General features: G+C 37.3%; 1 protein-coding gene across 2 annotated transcripts in view; it reads left to right on the top strand.

Moving 5' to 3' along the window:
* EPC2 (enhancer of polycomb homolog 2) overlaps positions 1-25,790 on the top strand; it is a 145,517-nt gene that overhangs the window by 36,165 nt on the left and 83,562 nt on the right. Inside the window, exon 2 of one of the 2 annotated variants that reach the window (XM_012502529.2) lies at positions 10,930-11,089. The exons of the other annotated variant lie outside the window; for it this stretch is intronic. Within the exon in view, the coding sequence (XP_012357983.2) occupies positions 10,930-11,089 (160 nt within the window). The remainder of the gene's footprint in view (positions 1-10,929; positions 11,090-25,790) is intronic. 2 annotated transcript variants of the gene reach the window in all.

Here is a 25,790-nt window from a genome sequence, read left to right as displayed (position 1 = left end):
TCTTGAAATTTGATTCTCTTGTAAAATGATGCCATAACTAAGAGCAAATCACCTGTTTCTTGAGTCTTATTTATAAAATAATATAAATATCTACCAATATATCCCAAGATTGTGAGGACCTAATAAGCACATGATTGCAGAGGCTCTCTGAGAACTGTAAAACATTACATAACTGCAAGGTGACATTGTATATTTCATCACTTTCTGTGACCAGCAAGGTGAGATGTAAGAAAAGTATAGAAAAACATGGGCTTAAATCGTTAGAAATTACTGATTCCAGGCTTGGCTTCCTAGTTCTTGATGTTGTTTGTTGTTGTAGGTGTGTGGTTCTCACTGTCTTAGCGCAAAAGTTTGTTTTTTGAGAGAGAGAGGGTCTTGCTCTATCTCCCAGGCTGGAGTGCCGTGTTGCAGTCACAGCTCACTGCAGCCTCCCATTCCTGCGCTCAAGTGATCCTCCTATCTCAGCCTCCCAAGTAACTAGGACCACAGATGTGAGCCACCATGTCCAGCTAATTTTTATTTTTTAAATAGAGAATCATAGGCTCACCATGTTGCCCAGGATGGTCTCCATCTCCTAAGCTCAAGCGATCCTCCTGTCTTGCCTCCCAAAATGTTGGGATTATAGACATAAGCCACTGCTCCTGGCAAAAGTTTTTACTACTAATAGATTCTTACTAAATTTGTAGTAATACTTGAATGGGAAAATGTATTTGGTGTTCCAACTTGGGATTCTGCCCTATTAAGGAAAACATATTTCTGCCTGGCACTGGAAGCCCTTTTCTCAACTACTTGCCTCTTTTTTCTTTTTTAATGTTTCTGGACCTTTGTTCATTTTGGACGTAATGTTTTCTCTGCCTCGCTTATTTCTTTATTTCTTCTTTTGCCCTGCTAAATTCCTATTGATCCTAAAAGTCACAGTTTAGATTTTACTTTCTTTGGGCATCTTTCCCTAACCTTCCAAGATGAGTGGTTTGACTAGTTGAGATTGGACATGCTTGTCAAGTTCAAACATGATTGCATACTTCAATATCTCTCTCTGACTAGGTAAGTTTCTTAATGGCAGAGACTGTTTCTCATTCAACAGTTCTCAATAACAGGATAATATCCGGTGTTTAATAGGTGTTCTCAAGTGTATAGAAATGATGCCCAGTGATAAATAATTTTTAATTCATTCATTGTTGCATATTCAGCCATCTAGTTTCTTTTACTCTAGTGCACTTCTGTATCTTGAGGCCGGATACGTATTTCGTTTGGAGGTTGATAAATGTTCACTTAGAAAGCCTCTGTGGTGCTTAAGGACCCTGAAATATTTGTTGAGCCAACTTGGTCACTATAAACATAGAATGAAATTGACAGAGAAATTGATAGCATTGAGGTAAGATGAGTCATATAAACCATGTATTCTAGACCTGAGTGAAGAAATAAGAGCTATAAGGGAATCTGATGAAGAAAATGGAAAGGTCAAGAAGAAGCTGGAGATTTTCATGAATTTGAAGACTAGGCATAGTGAGTGAGAAGGTATGTGTGAACTCAGGGAATAGGAAGTAGAAGTTGTATTCAGAAGAGGACCAGTATATAAAGAAACAAAAGCATAAAACAGTATGCTGTTACTGGGGAATAGCAAGAAGGTTGCTGTAATTTTAGAGAAGGATGTTTGGGAGAGGTATGGTGCTAGAATGATAATAGGTTGGACAGGTTCAGATGAGACATGTTTGTCAAGCTCAAAAAATGAGACTTTATGCTATAGATGGTGGGCAACTTGCCTTTTTCTTTAGTATGATGTAGAAGCTCCATGAGCTTATGGTGTGCCAGGCATTGGGGACAAAGTGGTGGATGCAAAACAGACACATTGTCTTGCCCCACAGTCCGGTGGAAGAAGGAGGCAGAAATCATATGGTTACAAAAACAGATATAAACGTCCACGTCTGAGAAGCCTGTGCTGGAAAGGTGTATGTTTCTGAGAACTGATAAAAGAGATTTTTTTTTTTCCACTTAGGATGGTCAGGTTTCACTGAAGACGTGACGTTTTAAATGTGGACCAGAAGGGTTTATTTAGGAGAAGTAGGGGATTGTTATTGGGGGAGGGGGCTGTGTGGAGAGTGGCAGGTAGGAGAAATAGTAATTCATGTTGCTGTTTCACAGTTTACAGATCTCTCAAAGGCTACATTTGTTTAATTTTGTTACAGGCAGTAAGACCTTACCAAAACACAAATGGGTAGTTTGAATATATTAGGGTTTTCTTAAAAAAAGCTTTGACTGTGATCGACAATAAAAAACATTTTACAAACGTTATGTGACTGAAATAACTTTTTACATTCAGTACTCTCTGATTTTTTTTCTTTTCTTTAAGAAAAAATTGCCGACTGTGACCTATTAGTGGGTGCAGTTTGAAAAACATGGGGTAAAATGACTGGTTAGGGTTTTGTTTGTTTGTTTGTTTCTTTCTTTCTTTCTTTTTTAATTATACTTTATGTTCTGGGGTACATGTGCACAACATGCAGGTTTGTTAAATAGGTATACATGTGCCATGGTGGTTTGCTGCACCCATTAACTTGTCATTTACATTAGGTATTTCTCCTAATGCTATCCCTCCCCCTACCCCCTACCCCATGACAGGCCCCTGGGGTGTGATGTTCCCCACCTTGTGTCCAAGTGTTCTCATTATTCGGTTCCCACCTATGAGTGAGAACATGCGGTGTTTGGTTTTTTGTCCTTGTGATAGTTTGCTCAGAATGATGGTTTCCAACTGCATCCATGTCCCAGCAAAGGAAATGAACTCATCCTTTTTTATGGCTGCATAGTATTCTATGCTGTATATGTGCCACATTTTGTTAATCCAGTCTATCATTCACGGACATTTGGGTTGGTTCCAAGTCTTTGCTATTGTGAATAGTGCCGCAGTAAACATGTGTGCATGTGTCTTTATAGTAGCATGATTTATAATCCTTTGGGTATATACCTAGTAATGGGATTGCTGGGTCAAATGGTATTTCTAGTTCTAGATCCTTGAGGAATCGTCACACTGTCTTCCACAATGGTTGAACTAGTTTACAGTCCCGCCAACAGTGTAAAAGTGTTCCTATTTCTCCACATCCTCTCTACCTTGTCATTTTATGTTTATAAAATTATTACCAGTATTCATAAGCCTTTATCTCCACTAATTAATGAGTAATGTTTTTGATCTGTGGTTACTGGGGTGCATTGAATGCACACCAAAACCGTTGTTCAGTTTTAAAACTAAATATGTTTTGAAAATTCTCTAATACATAATATTATTGTATAGAGTTTTTTTTGGGAGAAAGTTGCAGAGAGTCGAGTTACTCATATACTTCAGTTTTATGGTACGTTGTTACCATTGGTTTCTACAAGGGCCTTCTCTTTTCCTCTCCTCCCCTCCTCTCACTCTGTTTTCATTTTTATTATGGAATTATTAAACATACACAAGTATAATGAATCTCCATGTGTTCATCTTCTGCAGTTAATTACATATGGCCAATCATGTTTTGTCTCTGACACTGCAGTCCAATACGGCCTGAATTTGAAAGGGTATTGCAAGACTCCTCTGGTTTCCTTTATTTATTCTGTTCTCTCTGTCTTTGCTACTCCCATTCTTCTCTCTACCCTCTCAGGCAACCAACCAATATGTTTAATGTGTCTCTTTTGGCAAAATCTATACTGTTTTATGTACATTTGCTTTTAATTTATAGAAATCACATGTTATATCTGATTCTATTTCTTACAAGTTTTCTGAATTAACACTGCTTTTTTTTTCCTTATTCACAAAATATATCACAAGGATCTTAAAAAAATTTTTTTTTCATTTCAATAGCTTTGGTGAAACAGGTGGTGTGTTTGCTTGGAAAAGTCCTTTAGTAGTGATTTCTGAGATTTTGGTGCACCCATCACCTGAGCAATGCACACTGTACCCAGTGTCTAGTCTTTTATCCCTCAATCCCTTCTCATCCTTCCTGCCGAGTCTCCAAAGTCCATTATATCAGTCTTTTTTTTTTTTTGAGATGAGGTCTTGCTGTGTTGCCCAGGCTGGAGTACAGTGGCATGATCTCGGCTTACTGCAACCTCCACCTCCTGGGTTCAAGCGATTCTCCTGCCTCAGCCTCCCAAGTAGCTGGGACTACAGTCATGCACCACCACTGCCGGCTAATTTTTGTAATTTTAGTAGAGACAGGGTTTCACCATGTTAGCCAGGATTGTCTCGATCTCCTGATCTTGTGATCCACCCGCCTCGGCCTCCCAAAGTGCTGGGATTACAGCTGTGAGCCACCACACCTGGCCCATTATATCATCCTTATGCCTTTGCATCCTCATAGCTTAGCTCCCACTTATAAATAATAACGTGATGTTTGGTTTTCCATTCCCGAGTTACTTCATTTAGAATAATGGTCTTTGACTCCATCCAGGTTGCTGCGAATGCCATTATTTCATTCCTTTTTATGCCTAAGTAGTATTCCATGGTATATATACACCACATTCACTCCTTAGTTGATGAGCATTTAGGCTGGTTTCATATTTTTGCAATTGCAAATTGTGCTGCTGTAAACGCGTGCAAGTGTCTTTTTCATATAATGACTTCTTTTCCTTTGGGTAGATACCCAGTAGTGGGATTACTGGATCAAATCTACTTTTAGTTCTTTAAGGAATCTCCATACTGTTTTTCCATAGAGGTTGTACTAGTTTACATTCCCACCAGCAGTGTAAAAGTGTTCCTTTTTACCACATCCACACCAACATCATTACTTTTTAATTTTTAAATTATGGCCATTCTTGCTGGAGTAAGGTGGTATCTCATTGCAGTTTTGATTTGCATTTCACTGACAATTAGTGATGTTGAGCATTTTTTCATTGTTCGTTGGCCATTTGTCTATCTTCTTTTGAGAATTGTCCATTCGTGTCCTTTGCCCACTCTTTGATGGGATTGGTTTTTTTCTTGCTGATTTGTTTTGAGTTCCTTGTGGATTCTGAATATTAGTGCTTTGTTGGATGCATAGTTTGCAAATATTTTCTCCCGCTCTGTGGGTTGTCTCTTTGCCCCGCTGATTATTTCTTTTGCTGTGCAGAATCTTTTTAGTTTAATTAGGTCCCATCTATTTATCTTTGTTGCATTTGCGTTTGGGTTCTTGGTCATGAACTCGTTGCCTAAGCCAATGTCTAGAAGAGTTTTTCCGATGTTATGTTCTAGAATTTTTATGGTTTCAGGTCAGTTGATTTTTGTATAAGGTGAAAGCTGAGGATCCAGCTTCATTCTTCTACACGTTAACAGTGCTTCTAAGATGCATCACATTGTATATGCATCTGGACTGTTGATACCAACTGTTTTGTAATATTCATGGTGAGCTTCTACCACATTTGACTTCCCTACTCTCCCACTCATAGATACCCACACTGCTTCAAACTTTCCTCTACAGCAGATACCATTTCAGTGAACCCCTGTGCCTACTTACATACCTGTGTGAGGTTTTCTTTGGGTTATATAGTCAAGACAGGAGTTGGTAGTTCATAGATTATGCAGATTCAGTTTGAGTAATTAATCACGTTGCTCTCTGGAATGGTAGAAAGTCTGCGCTGCCATAGTCATGTATGCAGGAATTTGTATCATATCCTTGCCAACACTTGGCATTATTTTAGTTTTTTATTTTTGTCAGCCTAATCAGTATAAATCATCTCATAAAATTTTTTAAACTTGTGTTTTTCTGATTACTAATGAATTTGCACATCTCTTCACATACTTGTTAGCCTTTTGGGTTTTCTCTTCTGTAAATTGCCTATTTATATCTTTTACCCATTTTTCCTTTAGGGTTACTTTTCCTGTTAATTTGCAGGAGTTTCTTATATATTCTAGATAGTAATCATTTATAGGTTTTAGACATTTAAAATAACATACTATTTTGTCATAAATTTATTAACTTTGTCCGTGGTGTCCTTTATTGAACAAAAATTTTTAATTTTAATGTAGTAGATTTTGTTGAGTTTTTTTTGCTTTATTGTTCGTACTTCTGCAATTTTAAGAAGTTCTTTGCTCTTACAGCAGAAAGATATTTCCCTTTGTTTTCTTCTGTCTATGATTTTACTTAGCATGTTTAGATATATACAGATATTGTAGGTTTGGTTCCAAGCCACCACAATAAAGCGAGTAACACTAAATAAAGCAAGTTACATGAATATTTTGGTTTCACAGTGCATATAAAAGTTATGCTGGCTGGGCACGGTGGCTCACGCCCGTAATCCCAGCACTTTGGGAGGCTGAGGCAGGCAGATCACGAGGTCAGGAGATCGAGACCATCCTGGCTAACACGGTGAAACCCTGTCTCTACTAAAAATACAAAAAAATTAGCCAGGCATGGTGGCGGAAGCCTGTAGTCCCAGCTACTCGGGAGGCTGAGGCAGGAGAATGGTGTGAGCTCTGCTCCAGGGGGCAGAGCCTGCAGTGAGCCGAGATTGTGCCACTGCACTCCAGCCTGGGCGACAGAGTGAGACTCCATCTCAAAAAATAAAAATAAAAAATAAAAAAATAAAAGTTATGCTCATACTATACTGTGGTCTATTACGTATGCACTAGCACTGTGTCTAAAATATATACATTTCTTAATTTTAAAATGCCCTGTTGCTAAAAAATGGTTGCTAACAGTCATCTGAGCTTTCGGTTATTCACATTCTTTTTACTGTTGGAGGGTCTTGCCTTGATGTTAACGGCTAGACTGATCAGGGTAATGTTTGCTAAAGGTTAGGTGGCTGTGGAAGTTTCTTATAATAAGACAGTAGTGAAGTTTGCTGCATCAGTTGACTCTTTCATGAAATAATTTGTTGTAGCATGTGATGCTGTTTGATAACATTTTACTCACAGTAGAACTTTTTTCAAAATTGCATTCTCAAACCCTGCTCCTGCTTATCAACTTTGTATAATGTTCCGAATCCTTTGTTGTCAGTTCAGCAATGTTCACAACATCTTCACCTTCAGTAAATTCCATCTCAAGAAACCACTTCCTTGCTCATCCATAAGAAACAACTCCTCATCTGTTCAAGTTTTATGAAATTGCCACAATTTGGTCACATAATATTCTGAACAGGCTCCACTTCTAATTCTAGTTTTCTTGCCATTTCCACTACATCTTCAGTTACTTCCTTTACTGAAGTCTTGAACTCCTCAAAGTCATCCATGAGGATTAGAATTCCCTTCTTACAGACTCCTGTTAATGTGGGCATTTTGACCTCTTTCTATGAATCATGAATGTTCTTAATGACATCTACAGTAGTGAATCCTTTTCAGAAGGTTTTCAATTTACTTTGCTCAGATCCATCAGAGGAATCTATGGCAGCTATTGCCTTAAAAAATGTATTTCTTAAATAAAAACTGGAAAGTCAAAATTACTTTTAATCTGTGGACTGCAGAATGAATGTTGTCTTAGCAGGCATGAAAATAGCATTAATCTCCTTGTTCATCGCCATCAGACTTCTTGGGTGACCATATGCATTGTTGAGTAGTTGTATTTTAAAATAATTTTTTTTCCCTGAGCAGTAGCCCTCAACAGTTAGCTTAGAATATTTATTAAACCTGTAGAGCACAGGAAGAGTAGATTTAGCATATTCTTGAGGGCCCTAGGATTTTTGGAATGGTAAATGAGCATTGACTACAATTAACATCACCAGCTGATTAGCCCCTAACAAGAGAGTCAGTCTGTTCTTTGAAGCTTTGAAACCAGGCATTGACTTTTCCTCTCTAGCTATACAAGTTCTAGATGGCATCTTCTTCCAGTAGAAGGCTATTTCATCTACGTGGAAAATCTATTGTTCAGTGTAGCCACCTTCATCAGTGATCTTAACTAGATCTTCTGGATCACTTGTGATGTTTCTCCATCAGGACTTGCTGCCTCACCTTGTGCTTTTATGTTATAGAGATGGATTTTTGCCTTCAACCTCATGAGCCAATCTCTGCCATCTTCTAACTTTTTTCCTGTAGCTTTTTCACCTCTCTCAGCCTTCATAGAATTGAAGTGCCTTGCCCTGGATTAGGCTTTGGCTTACGGGAATGTTGTGGCCGGTTTGATTTTCTATCCAGACCACTGAAACTTTCTCTGTCTCAGCAATAAGGCTGTTTTGCTTCGTTATTATTTGTATGTTCACTAGAGTGGCACTTAGTGAGCTTAAAAAGGAGCAGAAAATGTGACTTTATAATGTTTTGTGATTTCTAGTAGGCAGGTCTCCATTCTCATGCCATATTTTCTGCTTCTTTTTAAGTTTAGCTATTCCTAGACTTCTGTTCCTTAGCCAAATTTCACGGCGTTTTTCTTAAATATGCTTATGCGTTCTTGATTTAACTTATTCTGACAAAATGCCAAAGAGATGCTGACTATGATGTAGTATAGATGATTATTTGGGGAAAAGCAGGTATGACTTGATTGGATCTGACAAAACTTGATGCTGCTTGTGGGAGTCCCAATAGCTGCCCTGGCTTACTGTTCACTTGTCTATAGCATAGAAGCTTGTTTGCCCACTTCCTCATATTGTATTTCTTTTCTTTCCCATTTGTTTTTATATCTCTGTCTCTCTGCCTTCTTTAACGGTAATTCCTGGCAGAAGATCATGAAATTAATGTAATTCTTTTCTTATTATTTGATATCTATCCCCCTCTATCATCTTACCTTCTTTTTAAAGTACTGGTTATAATCAAACTAATCTACTGTGTATTTTGCATAGAAGGGACCTTCAGTTTAATTTTATTTATGTCTTGCTGAATGAAACTTTTCTTTTTGGACCACTGCACTAATTTCTTTTGTATAATAACATTTCACGTACCCTAAAGGCTTGAATGAAATTAAGACCTTCTAATTTCCAAAAAATGGTGTAATATCTTAGGATTAAGAATTTTGGCTTTGCAAGACTTGGAACCCACCCAAATGTCCAACGATGATAGACTGGATTAAGAAAATGTGGCACATATACACCATGGAATTCTATGCAGCCATAAAAAATGATGAGTTCATGTCCTTTGTAGGGACATGGATGAAGCTGGAAACCATCATTCTCAGCAAACTATCGCAAGGGCAAAAAACCAAACACCGCATGTTCTCACTCATAGGTGGGAATTGAACAATGAGAACACATGGACACAGGAAGGGGAACATCACACACCGGGGACTGTTGTGGGGTGGGGGGAGGGGGGAGGGATAGCATTAGGAGATATACCTAATGCTAAATGACGAGTTAATGGGTGCAGCACACCAACATGGCACATGTATACATACGTAACAAACCTGCACGTTGTGCACATGTACCCTAAAACTTAAAGTATAATAATAATATAATTTTTAAAAAAAGAATTTTGGCTTTACATTTGTATGTATATCCTGGATTGTATTTCCGTTTTGTTACTTAGGGCTGTTTGACTTCAACAACTTATGAAACATCCTTATGCCTCAATTTCTTTATATGCATTTTTCATAGCCTGACATGTAGTAGGAATCCAGTAAAGATTTCATTTATTCATTCAGTTAATGTATGTTAAGCAGCTTCTGTATTTTGGCCATTGTACTAGGCATTAAGGATAAGAAATTAACAAAACAAGCAAAAATCATTGCCTTCTTGGAACTTACTTTATGGTAGGGGGAAAGAGGCAGTAAACAAATGAGATCTTCACTATGTTAGATGTTGCAAAGTGGTATGGAGGAAAGTAAAACAGGAAAGGAGTGCTAGAGGAGGAGTACTCTTTTAGATTAGAAAAAAAAAGTCACGGAAGGCCTCTCTGCTAAGATAAGACTGGAAGCAATTTTGAAAGCAGACCATTTGGATATATAGAAACAGCAACATCAGTGTGGCTAGAATTAAAGATTGGAGAGGAGAGAGGTCGGAAATGAGATAAAGAGAGATGCAGAGTCTTGTAGGTCATTGAGTGTTTTTTTTTTTTTTTTGAGACGGAGTCTCGCTGTGTCGCCCAGGCTGGAGTCCAGTGGCGCGATCTCGGCTCACTGCAACCTCTGCCTCCTGGGTTCACGCCATTCTCCTGCCTCAGCCTTCTGAGTAGCTGGGACTACAGGCGCCCGCCACTACGCCCGGCTAATTTTTCTGTATTTTCAGTAGAGACAGGGTTTCACCGTGTTAGCCAGGATGGTTTCGATCTCCTGACCTCATGATCCGCCCATCTTGGCCTCCCAAAGTGCTGGGATTACAGGCATGAGCCACCACGCGGCCATTGAGTGATTTTTAACCTTTACTGTGAATAGGATGGAGATCAGAAATTCTCTGTGGGGTGGGTGGCATGACACAATTTACCTTCCAAAAAGTAAAACTGCTTTATTGGGAATGGGCCATTGTGGGGGAAGGGAGGAAGGAGGGAAAATTCTATTTAGGAGGCTATTTCAGTAAGTTGTGGAAGTAATTAAGTGATTAGAAACTGGATATATGTTATAGGAACTGTTCATTTAACCTTTATTTAAAAGTATTTTCTGCCCTGGTAGTAATAAAACTTGTTGAACATAATTTTATCTTCTTTGAATTATTCAGAATTTTGTACTCTTAAAGTTTGAAGTAATAAATGCAGAAGATACTTAAAATCTGTGATATAAATTTATTTCCTGTAATCTGGAATTTTTCTTTCATCTGGTAGTGGTGACAAACACCTCAATTAATTTAGGAAACATTAATTTTTTGTAATTGAAATTTTCTAGTTTCTGAGTATATATTTAATTTTGTTTAAAAAATTCTACTTACAAAAATTGTAATAATCTAAGGTGTTATCAGTATGAGCCACAAGTATTAAGAGAGAATGATGGCAATGTATATATAGGTCTTTGGCAAAGAAACTATTTATAATTGATTCTTAAAGCACTCTGTGATTATTAACAAAGTAACTTTTGTATAAAATTATGCATTGATTAATATTACTAAAACAACTTATGTTGCCTACTTTACATTTTCCAGGAACATCATTTACAGCGAGCGATTTCAGCACAGCAAGTGTTTAGAGAAAAAAAAGAGAGCATGGTCATTCCTGTTCCTGAGGCAGAGAGCAACGTCAACTATTACAATCGCTTGTACAAAGGAGAGTTTAAACAGCCAAAACAGTTCATTCATATTCAGCGTAAGTTTGTTAATTCATTGTTTTCTGTTTGTACTTTAAATTTATCAACCAGTGGAAGTCTTTTCTTTTGCCTAAAGAAATTCTCATTTTTTAATTCATACACACTGATTAATAGAAATGTTAAACATTAAAGAATAAAATCTCTCTGTGCTTACATCTGAATTTGGAAATCATTTTGAGTTTTAAGTAACATTTGGAACATTTGATATTTATGTAGTGTAGGATTTTGTGTAGCACTTATACTTTATTACACAGCTAAAAGGTGGTGGATTACTATACCCAAATGAGATTTCCTTTTTTATTTTTTGAGACAGAGTCTCTCTCTGTCACCCAGGCTGGAGTGCAGTGGCACGATCTTGGCTCACTGCAACCTCTGCCTTCCGGGTTTAAGCGATTCTCCTGCTTCAGCCTCCTGAGTAGTTGGGATTACAGGCCTGTGCCACCACACCCAGCAAATTTTTGTATTTTTAGTAGAGATGGGATTTCGCCGTGTTGGCCAGGCTGGTCTCAAACTCCTGACCTCAGTTGATCTGCCCACCTCGGCCTCCCAAAGTGCTGGGATTACAGGTGTGAGCCACTGCGCCCACCTGAGATTTAAAGGCCCAATGGCCCTAATGTCCAGGAGTAGTCTTCTGAAATTTTTCAGAATCAGATCTAATGCCTTTACTTTCATTTAGTTTTTATTAAAGAATTCTGTGTAGTTCTGCCTCCTTAATACTCTTACTTTTCTCCCACTGTTAGTATTTAAATGATCACCACCTCTAGCGTGAAGACTTTTAACAATCTCCTGTTATATTTACTGTCCTGTATCTCCTGTCCCTATACTCGTCTAATCTAGCTTCTCTCCACAAAGAACTTCTAGAGTAGGATTTTTCAGCTGATTCCACAGACAGATGCTAGTGTCTTCTTATCTTGTCAGGTGTGTAAAAAAGAAATATTGGGTAGCTTGTTAAAATAGAGATTCCAGGGCTCAACATCCGGCCTACCTGAAGTACCCACCTGTCTGACAACCTACCTGTATGAGAATCTCTGGGTGTGAAGTCTGGTGATTTGTATTTTTAAAGAGTTCCCTGTGTAATTCTGAAACATCACCAGCTTTAAGACTGACTGTAAGATTGACTGCTTTTCATTGATTCTAAGATGCACTGTTTTCATCTTTGCAGTGAAATTGCATCTTAAATTGCTGTTGTTCAGGATTGAAGTCTTGTTCTTCTAAAGAGAATTTTCATTTGTTTCTGCCAGGCATTTGGGGACACTACCAACCGGAGACCACGTTAAAGTTTTTGCTTGTTTGTTCTGTTCGTTTGTTTTTGGACCACAGTGTTAGCTTTAATTTAGGCTGCAGATCTGCTCAAGGTTCAGTTCTTGGGAAGATTTTTTGCTTCTCCTTTCTACCTAAGGGCAAGTTGAGAAATACAAAATTCTTTGCTTTCCCTTTCTGCATGGCTAATTTATTTAATCTTACACTGAGGGAATAGCCCTTTGGTAATGTCGCTTTATTCAGTAGTATTCTATACTAATATTAACACCCAAGCATAAAGCTTTTTTCTCTCTTATGGTGCATATAGTAATGTTGTGTCTTGTAATTGATGGCAGTTTAGATTTGATAGAATTCAATAATAGTCATATTCTCTAGTATGATTATTAGGTCCTTTGTAATTTGTTCCCTGCTTTCTCCTTTAACCTCATTTATTTTTGCTCTTCCCTTCACTCTGTGTACCACAGGGACTACGAAAATTACCCACATTCACCTTCTTTGATATTTAATATTTCCTTGCTTGTGCTATTGAAGTCTTCTTTCCCTTCCTATAGCTCATTAAAGACTTAACTCCCTTACGAAAGCCACCTTGACTTTTCTCACTCTACCTGTCTTCTTTGCTTATCATAGTATCTTTTACATACTTCTGTTAGAGGACTCACCATACTTTATTGCAATTATTTGTAACCATTCCTTCTCTCCTTTTAGACTGTGAGCTCCTTGAGGGCAGGAACTGTATATTTTATTTTCTCTTGTGTCTTCAGAGTAAAGTGCTTGGCTTATAGATGCTCAATAAATGATGTGTTTGTTGACTGAATGTTTTAAAATGGCTTTAAAAAGTCTTTTGGTGGTACAGCCATTTTCCACACATTTCTTTTCTCCGAAATAGATTGGAGAAACAACACATGCAAAAATTATTTATGTATTTTTTTCTCCTGTGTTCTTTGACTTTGAGTCCCATTAGCTTTTTGAATTTGCCTTTACCTTCTATCAGCCAGGAAGGAGATAACTATTCATAATAGGAATTTTAAGGATCTCTCTTATGCCAAAGTATCAGTTATTTTGTATTTTGATAATGTTGGAGTTAGGCAGGAAGACCATTTGTAAAAACCATTCTAGGAAACCAAGAACTAAAAATCGGGTGTAACTCATGTGGGTCAGGCCCATTGAATACAATAAACATTATTTTTGTGTTGGTTTTTTTCATTTCATTTTATTCTATTATTGTAAAAAACAATAAAAATAATAGAAAATTATTTAACCTTTCATTTTTTCTTTTAGCTTGTCAGCATATACTGCATACTATACAGTATCTTACTGCACATACAGTATTCTGCCTTTCTAGTCATATTTTAAGTTTCTCAGGTTTTTATATATAGTCATTTAAAATGCATATACCACTTTCCATCAGTTTGATATTTCACAGTTTGCTTATTGGACTTAAGATTATCTCTACTAAATTTTAAACTCATTACTGATTTTTTCCAAGGAAGGTTAAAAACATTTTTTTTTATTTAACTTTTTGCCAAGCCTTTAAGGAGTTTCAGAAAATTTCACTCTGGATTTTTCCTTTTCTTCTTTTAATGATAGATGAGAGAGAATCCCCATTCACTTGGTTAGAAAAAAACATTGTAAAATTGCCACAGTAGGGTGGCCTTGTTCAGGTTCATCACATACTTGCCTGGGCTTTGGCAGAAGCCTCCTTATTGCCCTAGTCTTTATACCTTCCAATCCATCATCCACTGCCACTGTTGTAGTTACTATCCATTTCAAAATTTTCAGTGACTGTCTGTTGACTATAGGATAAAATTTTTAACATCTTTGTGTGATGTATAAGGCACTCCTTTGTGCCCGTCTAGCCATGTTTCCCTATGTGTTCTTCCACTATGACACCAACCTTATTGAAATGAACTGTTTGAGGGTCTTTTTCTTCCTCTACACTGTAACCTCCTTGGGATCAGGGGCTCCATCTTATGGTACTTTAGTATTTTTATTACCTAGTACAGTCCCAGAGTGTAGTCTCAATACACTTTTCCTTCCTAATTTCTTTAACCCATCATGCTTTAAGCTACATTAATAATGAGATCTTTGTAGCTCTTTGAGTTGTGCCTTATTTTGTTTATGTCTTCACATAGCCTTTTACTTCTCCACTTGTTAAAATACAACTTGCCTCCAGGATTACCTTTAGGAGCCTTTTGCTGACTTCTCTCAGCATTGTTCTTGGCACTGTTTGCCCCTCCTGTGTCCAGTGCATACTTTCGTTGTGGCACTGACCACCTTCAGTTGTGATTGTTTGCCCTCTGTTGGGCAGAGTTTATTGAGAGAAGGGACTTTTTTTTCTTTGAATTTCACTGCCTAGTACAGTACTTATAGCATGTCGTTAGGTGTGCAGTTAAATATTTGCTGAATAAATAAATGAGTGAAAGAATTAATGAAATTAAAAGCATATACTCCGTGGCATTTTCGAGCCATCAGTATTTGTTGGACTAAAAATTGTACACAGCATCACATATAAGGCTAAAATTATTAGTGCATACAGTGAAACTGAGCAACCTGCTGTGTTAGAAATTAAAAGGTGAGTTCTGTTATTCACCAACTGTTAATTTAGCCCAAAAAGTGCCAAGAAGGAGTTGGGAGTGGACTCCAACCTGTTATGAAAGTGAGGCAAACATTCTTGTTCCTTCCGATCCCTTTCAGTAGCAGTTCTTCATAGTCACCCTTATCAGCTTTATGCAGAACTTATTGAATCATAACACATCGAACTGTCTTTACCAGGTGAAAAGCATCATGAAGGCACAAAGTCTTTGATGACCTAAGATAGTAAAACTCTTCAATTGTGTGCCACATGCAGAAAAAAACGCTACCTGCTTTCATTAAATTACATTTACTTTGGGTTTCTCAACCCAAATGTTACAATTTTCATTCCTCTTGGAGTTCAATAATTTTATTAAATTCAGTACCCAAACTTTTTAAGGAAACAACTTTTACATTTCAATAGTATCTTTATTTGATCTCCTATTACCTGTTTTATTTAATATGATAACATTTTACAGTTGATACTAAATATCTTGGAATTGTAGAACATGAAGGAACTTAACATTCTCCTCTCCCCCCCAAACGCCCCCCCCCCGCAAAGGAGTCTTGCTCGGTTGCCCAGGCTGGAGTGCAATGGCGCAATATCTGCTCACCACAGCCTCCACCCCCGCCCCCCCCAGGTTTAAGCAATCCCTCTGCCTCAGCCTCCGGAGTAGCTGGGATCATGGGTGTGCGCCACCACGCCCGGCAAATTTTTGTATTTTTAGTAGAAACAGGGTGTCACCATGTTGGCCAGGCTCATCTTGGACTCCTGACCTCGTGATCCGTGATCTGCCCACCTTGGCCTCCTAAAGTGTTGGGATTACAGGCGTGAGCCACCGCACTGGCCTGTCATTGTTTCTTAAGTATTCTGAAGTTAATTTGTATCCAGTTTTGAACTCAGTTAAATAGTTCTTGGTAGCAGGACTCTCTTTTCTTATTTTGAAACGAAAGTTTACTTCCCCCATCTCATTCCCTTAGTCTTACAAACATAGAACAGTAGACTGTCTTGACTGAAAGAAGAGTTCAGGAGAAAGGATAGGTGGAGTAATAACTTGTCATCTGTCAGGCAGGGAGAGGAATGCACTCAAAGGGAGTTGAAATGTACTGTTTTGTCAGCTTCCAAGATTTTAAGCCCTGGCAAAATGCCTGTGTGCGGACACTGCTGTACACTTCTGTACACTTGAAGCTGACCCTTTCTCAGACTGATAAAGCTGACTGTTGTCAAGTCTACATTGGAAAAGAGAAAAAGTTACACTTACCAACATAAAGTGGACCTGTGTATACCACTAGGTTTTTCAGCATGGTTAAAATAGATGCTGGCCTAACATCCAACTTCAGTCTCATTATCCTTGGAAATGTCTTGATATTCTCTGCATTATGCAAAAAATGATAATTGACCTGTTCTTTCAGGGCAAACATATTTTGATTGGAAAGAGTTGGGAAAGATTCAGAACAAATGAAGAGCATTGTTTTGTTTATACAGTAAGACACTGGTAAAAAGGATGCATTCCAGGAACATCATTTTCTTGTAAAAAAAAAATACTATTGGATGTGTATTAAGAAATTGGACATAAATTCCATGAAAGGAGATCACATATTCAAATAAATAAAGACTGGTAAAACAATGCCATGGGTACAGAAGCAGATTTTGTCAGATTTGTGGAGAACACGTTACAGGTGAAGCTGGATCTCAATTTCAGGTGATTAGAAGGGACAGGGAACAAGGCCAGTCCCTGAGGGCAACCCACATTCAGATCAGCTAGCTCTAAGGATATTCCTCTCTCCTCAGATTGTGCACTAGCTGCAACCATGTCCTATTCTTGGGCAAAGCTGTGAGTGTGGACACGGGCTGAAATGGTAGAGTTGTATCTGGGTAGGTACTAATCCAGGAAGGAGGAGAAGCCTCCAAACCTAGAAGATAATAGATATGAAAGGGGGCCAGGCACAGTGGCTCACACCTGTTATCCCAGCACTTTGGGGGGCCAGCGTGGGAGGATCACTTGAGCCCAGAAGTTGGAAACTAGCTTGGACAACACAGTGAGACCTTGTCACTACAGGGGAGAAAAAAGGTAATGCCAGACATTGTGTGAAAAGCAAACTAATCATTGGGTAGTCTGAGATAAGTGAAAGAGAAGCCTGAGTTTAAGGGAGAACGCCCCTTCAGGCTATGTGCATTTATTTATGTCCACTTTTCAAAAAAAAAAAAGAAAAAGAAAAAGGGATTTGCAGTGACTTAGAGTGAAATACAATGCAATAAAGACCATGGTTAAAGAAATCAGGGAGAGAATAAAGACACTATAATAAGGTAAATTTGATGTATAGTGGCACGTATTTTAGCCATGATGTGATTACAAAATATAAAAGCAGGATTGGTCATAAAGGGTGCATGGTTCTTGGCCTTCAAGCATTTTGAACCCTCCTATGGGGCCTCCCAAAGAAGATACCCTGAGGTAACTCAGCAGAACTGATTGTGTTAGGAGGAGTTACCAAAGATAGGCCGTCAGCATATTCACCTAGCAACTAACATCTCCATAAATGATTCTCCAATGATGCCACACTCCCCTGAGAGTACCTTACAGCATCTTGTTTCCCCTACCTTAAGAGACTAAAGGAAATTTGCCTTCCCATCTTACTCAGTAACATAATTCCATGGGCTGTCTACCTATAAAAATATTTTCTCATATGTTTATTTCTTGAAAATTTTAAAGAAGTCTAAACTTTTCCTTCCACAGTTATGGGTAAAAGATAGTAAAATAACATTTACTGACCTCTGTATTTACATCCTATTATGGTTTGCATACATTTTTTGTATACCAAGCCAATTATTGCTCAAAGGAGCCTTCTGAGACAGATAATGTATTTCTCCCATTTTAAACCTAAGGTTAAAGAGCCCAGGGTGATGCAGCTAGCAAGTAGAAGAGTCAGAATTCTCATCCAGGCCATCTGGCTCCAGAGTGTGCCTGTTTAGCTGTTTTATACTGCCTCTTAGTCATGGTTCATCATTACAAGTTGCAAATATTTTTACACTTTAAACATAGAAATTCATTACCATTCAAAGGGGGTTGGTAATAGAATCAATAATGGATTCTTTTTTTTTTTTCAATGGATAAATTGCAGGGTAGAGGCAGGTTGCTTGCTGATAGAAAAGGTAGATGTATATAACTGTGATGACGCACTCTTCTCATTTGGCCTGGCAGAAGATTAATGAATGGAAGAGCACTATGGATGGGTCAGAGAAGAGGTGCCAAAGGGAGAAACTTGAAGAAAAGGGAACCATGAGAGTAATACAAGCACACACTTCATATTTTACTGTATTGCCTAGAATAGTGAGGAGCTCTTGAAAGGGAGTGAATTTTAGCTTTTGGGAAAGCCTAAGATCGAACTTTTAAAAGAGCCTTTTGAGTTTTATAAATCAAAGACATTAGAGGGAGAACCACTAGGGCAGCAATACAAGCTGATCCTTAAGTGCTTCCATTCAAACACATGCATGCATGTGTGCACGCATACACTAGAAGAACACAAAATAAGAGGATCAGCCAGGACCTTTGGGTTTTAGGGATTAACTCAGCAGAGCTAGAGAACCCATTCTAGTGCCTTTGGGTATACTGGTTTGCTCCAAGTCCAACCTATCTTTGAAAATAATTCCACAATTTGAATAAAGAGAGGCCCAAATTGGGAAAGGGTGTGTGGCAGTTATTGATTTCTAAGCCTCCAACTAAGCACTGTGCCTGACAAAAAATAAGATTTGCTTTCAATGAAATTGGACCACGTAGGACCTCAGTCAAGTGGGCTTTATTTTCTCTATATGTTAAACAAACAAAAAAAAGGTTACTGTACCTTTCATGGTTTTAGAGGAGGCTAAAGTAGATAACAAGTAATGTAAAGGATGAGACAATGAAAAGGCAGTCTCTATGAAGATGTCGCTTTTTAAATAAGATAATTTAGTATTAAAAGAATTGTTTTCTCACTAACATTGTTCTTATTAAGAAACTAAAGTTGTAGTAAATACACAATCTTCCCTCCATAGAGTTGAGTAAAGCCACCTCCCCGCCCTACCGCCCCCGCACAATTGGACCTTGTTTAAAAAAGTTTTCTCATTACTGGCTTAAGAATCTCCTGCTTTGGCTGGGCGTGGTGGCTCACGCCTGTAATCCCAGCACTTTGGGAGGCTGAGGCGGGTAGATCACGAGGTCAGGAGTTCAAGACCAGCCTGGCCAAGATGGTAAAACCGTATCTCTACTAAAAATACAAAAATTAGCTGGGTGTGATGGTGCACGCCTGTAATTCCAGCTACTCTGGAGGCTGAGGCAGAAGAATTGCTTGAACCTGGGAGGTGGAGGTTTCAGTGAGCCGAGATCGTGCCATTGCACTCCAACCTGGGTGACAGAGCAAGACTCCATCTCAAAAAAAAAAAAAGATCTCTTGTTTCTCTGATAGAAACTAAGAAAGTAAGTTTTTTTTTTTTTGAGAAGCTGATTTTCATGCTCTGATTATAATAAAAAGTTAAATGTTACTTGCAGAAATAAAATAATAATTCTGTCTCCCAAAGATAATTAACCCAGATAAAAGTTGTATTTTCTTCCCTTTTTTTTTTTTTAAAAAAAAAGGCATTATACTCTATGTATGCGTGTATGTGTGTATGTTTGTGGCTTTTGCTTTTTTCACTGACTCTCATAGAGTAAGCATTTTTCCGTTGTAATCAAATAATTTTAATAGTCTTTGGAAGCTGTAAATTATTACAAGGAATTAGTTTTATATCCTTCCGTAGTCAGCAGGGATCTATAAGAGGGCCAGTACTGAAGGTTTTTATTTGTTTCTACTTTAATTATCAAGAAGGTTTAGACCCAGATTATTAGTAAACTAGTAATTTGAATTAGTGAAATATGAATTTGTATGTCAAGGAAAAATAAGATGTTAGGCTTTTGAAAAAACAAATAAACTATATTTTAAACGATTTTAGATTTACAAAAAAGCCAATAACAAAATTTTCATGTGCTACCCCTACACACTTTCTCCTACTATTAATATCTTGTATTAGTCAGTACATTTCTTACAGCTAATGATGTTATTAATTAAAGTTCATAGTTACAGTTTGCTCTTTGTATTGTACAGTTTTATGGATTTTGAAAAATGCGTAACATTATGGATCCATGATTACAGTATCCTACAGAATAGTTTCATCACTCTAAAAACTCCCTGAACTTCACGGGTACATTCTTCCAAATCCCGGGCAACCACTGATCTTTTTGTTGTCTCTTTAGTTTTGCCTTTCCCAGAATGTCATATAGTTGGAATTGTATAACACATAGCCTTTTCAGATTCTCTCATGTCTTTTTGTTGCTTTATAGCTCATTTCTTTTTATCATTGAATAATGTTTTATTATATGGCTATATCACAGTTTATCCATTCACCTATTAAAAGACATCTTGATTGCTTCGAGTTTCACAGCTGTAAATAAAACTGCTGTAAACATTTGTATGTAGGTTTTTGTGTTGCTGTGAGTTTTCAGCTCAATTTGGTATATACTTAGGAGCACAATTGCTGTAAACATGTTTAGTTTTATAAGAAACTGCCAAACTGCATTCCAAAGTGGCTGTACCATTTTGCGTTGCCACTGACAGTGAATGAGAGTTTCTGTTGCCCTGCATCCTTATCATCATTTGGTTTTGGGTCAGTTTTTGGATTTTAACCATTTTACTAGGTGCAAGGTGGTATGTCACTGTTGTAATTTGCCGTTCCCTGATGGCATAAGATGTTGATCACCTTTTTGTTTGATTGACATTATTTATATATCTTCTTTAGTGTGGTGTCTGTTCAGATCTTTTGCCCATTTATTTATTGGATTGCTTGTTTTATTGTTGAGTTTTAAGTGTTCTTTGTATATTTTAGATACATGTCCTGTAGAGATAAGTATTTTGCGTATCTTCTTCCTCTCTGTGCCTTGTCTTTTCATTCCCTAACAGTGTCTTTCACAGAGTGAAAGTTTTTAATTTTAATGAAGTCCAGCTCAACAATTTTTTTACTTTCATGAATTATGTGTTTGGTATTATTTCTAAAAGCTCATCATGAAACCCAAGGTCCCTGAGATTTTCTCCAGTGTTATTTTCTAAAAGTTTTGTAGACTGCATTTTATATGTAGATCTGTGATCCATTTTGAATTAATTTTCGTGAAGGGTGTAAGTTCTATATCTAGATTCATTTTTTTTCATATGGGATGTCACCATTCTAGCACTCATTGTTGAAAAGACTCCCCCCCCCCAACTGAATTGCCTTTGCTCCTTTATCAAAGATCTTTTGTCAAAAACTATATTTGTATGGATCTATATCTGGGCTCTCTATTCTGTTCCATTGATCTGCTTGTCTACTCTTGTCAAATTCTTGCTGTTTTGTTTATAATAGCTTCAGAGTAAGTCTTGAAGTCAAGTAGTGTCAGTCCTCTGCCTTTTTTCTTTGCTTTTTGTTTTTTTTTTTTTGCACCAGTTGCTCTGAACCTAAGTCCTCTGCCTTTTTTCTTCTTTACTCTTGTATTGGCTCCTTGTAGCTCTTGTCTTTCTATATGAACTAGAATCAATTCATCATTGTAACAAAATAACTTACTGGGATTTTTATTGAGACATTGTTGAATCTATATCACATTTGAGAAAAATTGACATAATAATGTCTTCCTATCCATGAACATGGAATATCTCTGCATTTTTTTATTTCTTTCATCAGACTTTTGCGATTTTCCTCATGTAGATCCTCTGCATGTTTTGTTAGATTGATAGTTAAGTGTCTTTTTTTGTTGTTGTTCTAATGTAAATGGTGTTGTTCCTTAATTTCAAATACCGAGTGTTCATTTTTGGTCTGTAGGAAAGCAATTGACTTTTGTATATTAACTTTGTATGCTACAGCCTTACTATGCTCTAATTAGTTCCAGGGTATTTTTAGTCAATTCTTTGGAATTTTCTACATAGACAGTCTTGTCATCTGTAAGCAAAGACAGTTTCATTTCTTCCTAATCTGTATACTTTTTATTTCTTTTTCTTGTCTTATTTCATTAGACAGGACTTCCAGGATGATGTTGAATAGAAGTGTTGAGAAGGAACATCCTTGCCTTGTTCCTGATCTTAGTAGGAAAGCTTCTAGTTTCTTACAATTGTGATATTAACTGTAGGTTTTCTGTAAAAGTTCTTTATCAAATTGAAGAAATTCTCCTCTATTCTTAGTTTGCTGAGAGTTTTATCATGAAAGAGAGTTAGATTTTGTCAAATGCTTTTTCTACATCTGTTGATATGCTCGTGTGATTTTTCTTCTTTAGTCGATGAAGTGGATTAAATTAATTGATTTAGAATGCTGAACAAATCCCACTTGGTCTTGGTGTATAATTTTTGTATGTTGGATTCAGCTTGCCATAATAATAATTTGTTGAGAATTTTTGCATGTATGTTCATGAGAGCTATTCATCTGTCATTTTCCTTTCTTGTAATATCTTTTTCTCCTTTAGGATTGGGGTGATGCTGACCTTATAGAATGAGTTAGGAAGTGTTATCTCGACTTCTATTTTCTGGGAATGATGAGAGAGATTGATATAATTTCTTTCCTAAATGTTCGGTAGAATTTATCAGTGAACTTATCTGGGACTGGTGTTTTTTGGGAGGTTTTTTGGTTTGACTCTATACTTACTATAGATCTATATCGATTTTCTGTTTCTTCTTTAGTCAGTTTTGGTAGTTTATGTTTTTGCCCATTTTATGTAAGTTGTCAATTTATGGCCATATAGTTGTTCTGTGCTTATCATAATATACTTTTATTATTGTTTTAATGTCTATTGGATGAGTAGTGATGACCACTATTTCATTTTTGACGTTAGTCATTTGTCGTCTTCTTTTTTTTTTTTCTTAGAGATTATTCAGTGTTACTGATCTTTTCAGAAGTCAGGTGGCTTGTTTTTGTAAACTGATTTCTTATCATTTTAGAAACTTGAAAGCTGTAAAAGGATTTTATGTTTTGGTAAGCTTTATTTGTCATTTCAGCAACAAAACAGAAAATCAAAATCTTGTGTTGTTAAATTTACCTAATTGTAAAAATAGCTTTTTCTGGGGATTAGGAGATGATGAAAATTTGCCTTTTTCTCTCTCTCTTTCATTTTCCCTCACAAATATTCATAGATTAGAGGAATTTCAAAGCCAGTATAAACCTTAGAAATTGTTCAGTGTAACCCCTGCTGTGATTCTCAAACCCAGAATTAAGAGATTCTGCAGGGCTTCCCCAGCTCTGAGGGCTAATGAAAGAGCATCTCTGGAATTGGGCGCCAGGAATCTGAACTTCCAACAAATTCTTCAGTTTTCTTTCTTTTGGGCATATACACAGAAGTGTATTTTTAACCAGCCTGGTCTCCTGCAGTGAGAACTGTTATATAGAAGATGACTCAATACTGTGATTTCAGAGATCAGTAACAAGAGGCAGGGACATTAAATGACTTGTATAAGGGACCACACCTGTTGAATGAAAGCAATGAGATGAAGCCCTAAGTCGGGCTTGTTTAATTTGCGGCCCAGGACAGCTTTGAATGCAGTCCAACACAAATTCGTAAACTTTCTTAAAACACTGTGAGATTTTTTTTTTTTTTTTGCCATTTTTTCTTTAACCTCATCAGGCCATCATTAGTGTATTTTATGGGTGGCCCAAGACAATTCTTCTTCTTCCAGTGTGGCCCAGGGAAGCCAAAAGATTGGACACTTCTGCCCTAAGTCCTTTGATTGCTTGAAGTCTTCGCACTGTATCATACTTCCTGATATTAAGCATTTAATGGTGCAGAGCACTATGGGTGATACATGTGTTAAACACAGTCTGTTTTTAAGGAACTTAAAATACAGGATTTTATTTGTTCATCTTAAGGCAGCCGTGCATTATCTCAAAATGAATAAAATGTGTTTGGTATTTTTTTTTACTTGTTGTCCATTTTAGAGTATTTTTGGTAGTCTGTTAATTGTGAACCTTCAATGCATCCTTAAGTTTTAATTATTAGCCATTAATCCTTACTCTGAGGAAAGCTTCTGTCCTGTTTTTTCCTCAACTACATGTTTTCCATTTCTGTCGGTTTATTAGATTATAGTGCAGTGTTTTTTAAAAAGTATGTTCTGGGGAGCTTTAGTCACCTTGATACTCCTTGGGATGGTGAAGTCAGTTTTTAAAGCCTGTTTTTAGTTATATTGTATCAGAATCACCTGTTTGGGTCTTTGATTTTAAAGGAAACAAAAAACGTTTCAGGATCCTTTTCTTTGGGAGTGGGGTCAGAAAAATCAGGGTTTTTGTTCTTTTGTTAGTAGTAGTAGTAGTAGTATGTGAGACAGGGTCTCACTGTGTTGCCCAGGCTGGAGTACAGTGGTGTGATCATGGTTCACTGCAGCTTTGACCTCCCAGGCTCTAGCACTTCTCCCACCTCAACCTCCTGAGTAGCTGGGACTACAGCGGTGCACCACTATGCCTGGCTAATTTTATTTTAATGCTTTTAGACACAGGATCTCACTTTGTTGCCCATGCTGATCTCAAACACCTGGACTCAAGCAGTCCTCCTGCCTTGGACCCCCAAAGTGTTGGGATTACAGGTATGAGCCACTGAATCCATTAAAAAATCAGTTTTAAAAACATACATTATACCACCTCATACCCTTTAGAATGGCTACTATCAAAAACAGAAAATAACAAGTGTTGGCAAGGATGTGGTGAATTGGAACTCATGTGGACTGTTGGGAATGTAAAATGGTATAGCCACTGTGGAAAACAGTATGATCTTCCCTCAGAAAATTGAAGATAGACTTACCATGTGGTCCAGCAATTCCATTTCTGTGTATATACCCAGAAAAATGAAAAGAAGGTCTCAAAGAGATATTTGTGTACCCATGTTCATAACAGCATTATTCACAAAAGCTAAAACATGGAATTAATACAGGTATTCATCACTGGATGAATGGGTAAGCAAAATGTGGTGTGTACTTAGAATGAATATTATTGAGCCTTAAAAAGGAAGGCAGTGACACATGGTTACAATATGGATGAACCTTGAGACATTTGCCAAGTGAAATAAGTCATTATCTGAGGTACTTAGAGTAGTCAGAATCATAGAGGCAGACAGTAGAATGGTGGTTGCTAGGGACTGGGGAGAGGGAGAAATGGAGAGTTATTGTTTAATAGGTACAGAGTTTCAGTTTTACAAGAGGAAAAGCATTATGGAGACAGATAGTGGTGATTATGCAACATTATGAATGTATTTAATACCACTGAACTGCACACTTATAAACAGTTGAGGGTACTTTTATGCTATATGTATTTCAACACAATAAAAAATGAAAAAGGAAAAACATGCATTGTAGGTATATACTCAAATTTGAGAATCCCTGTTCTTGATGAGTCACAATGAGTATCAAGTGGCATGTCCCCAAACTAATTTATAACTCAACATTTTTACTTATTTAGCCTCTGAATCCTTCCCCTGTATTCCCAACTTTCTTTGTAAGTGGTGTTCTCTTGTCCCTTTCAGGAACTGGAACAACAACAGGGATGTAACTTAGCCCAGAGTTGGAGGCAAATTAGCTTTGCATATCGTGGCCACGGAAAGCCTTACACTTCTAACCCGGGCCATAGGCTCCCAGCTATGTCCTGGTGACATTAGGGATTTTTAATGTGTATCTTTTTTCTTTTTCTTTTTTTTTTTTTTTCTAATTTTGTTTTAGTGTTTTTATTTTTAAGGTAAAGGAATGAATAGTACGGGGAACCCAATGTATCCGTCAGCAAACCATCAGCTTCATATTTTATTTATTCCTCACACTTTTTATGGTAATGTATTTTAAAACAAATCCCAGACACTATTTCACCCATAAATA

This window comes from Nomascus leucogenys, chromosome 20 (genome assembly GCF_006542625.1).
Source record: "Nomascus leucogenys isolate Asia chromosome 20, Asia_NLE_v1, whole genome shotgun sequence".
Taxonomy (NCBI): Eukaryota; Metazoa; Chordata; class Mammalia; order Primates; family Hylobatidae; genus Nomascus; species Nomascus leucogenys.
The sequence above is the reverse complement of the archived record's forward strand: the minus strand, read 5'-3'. Positions and strand labels throughout refer to the sequence as shown.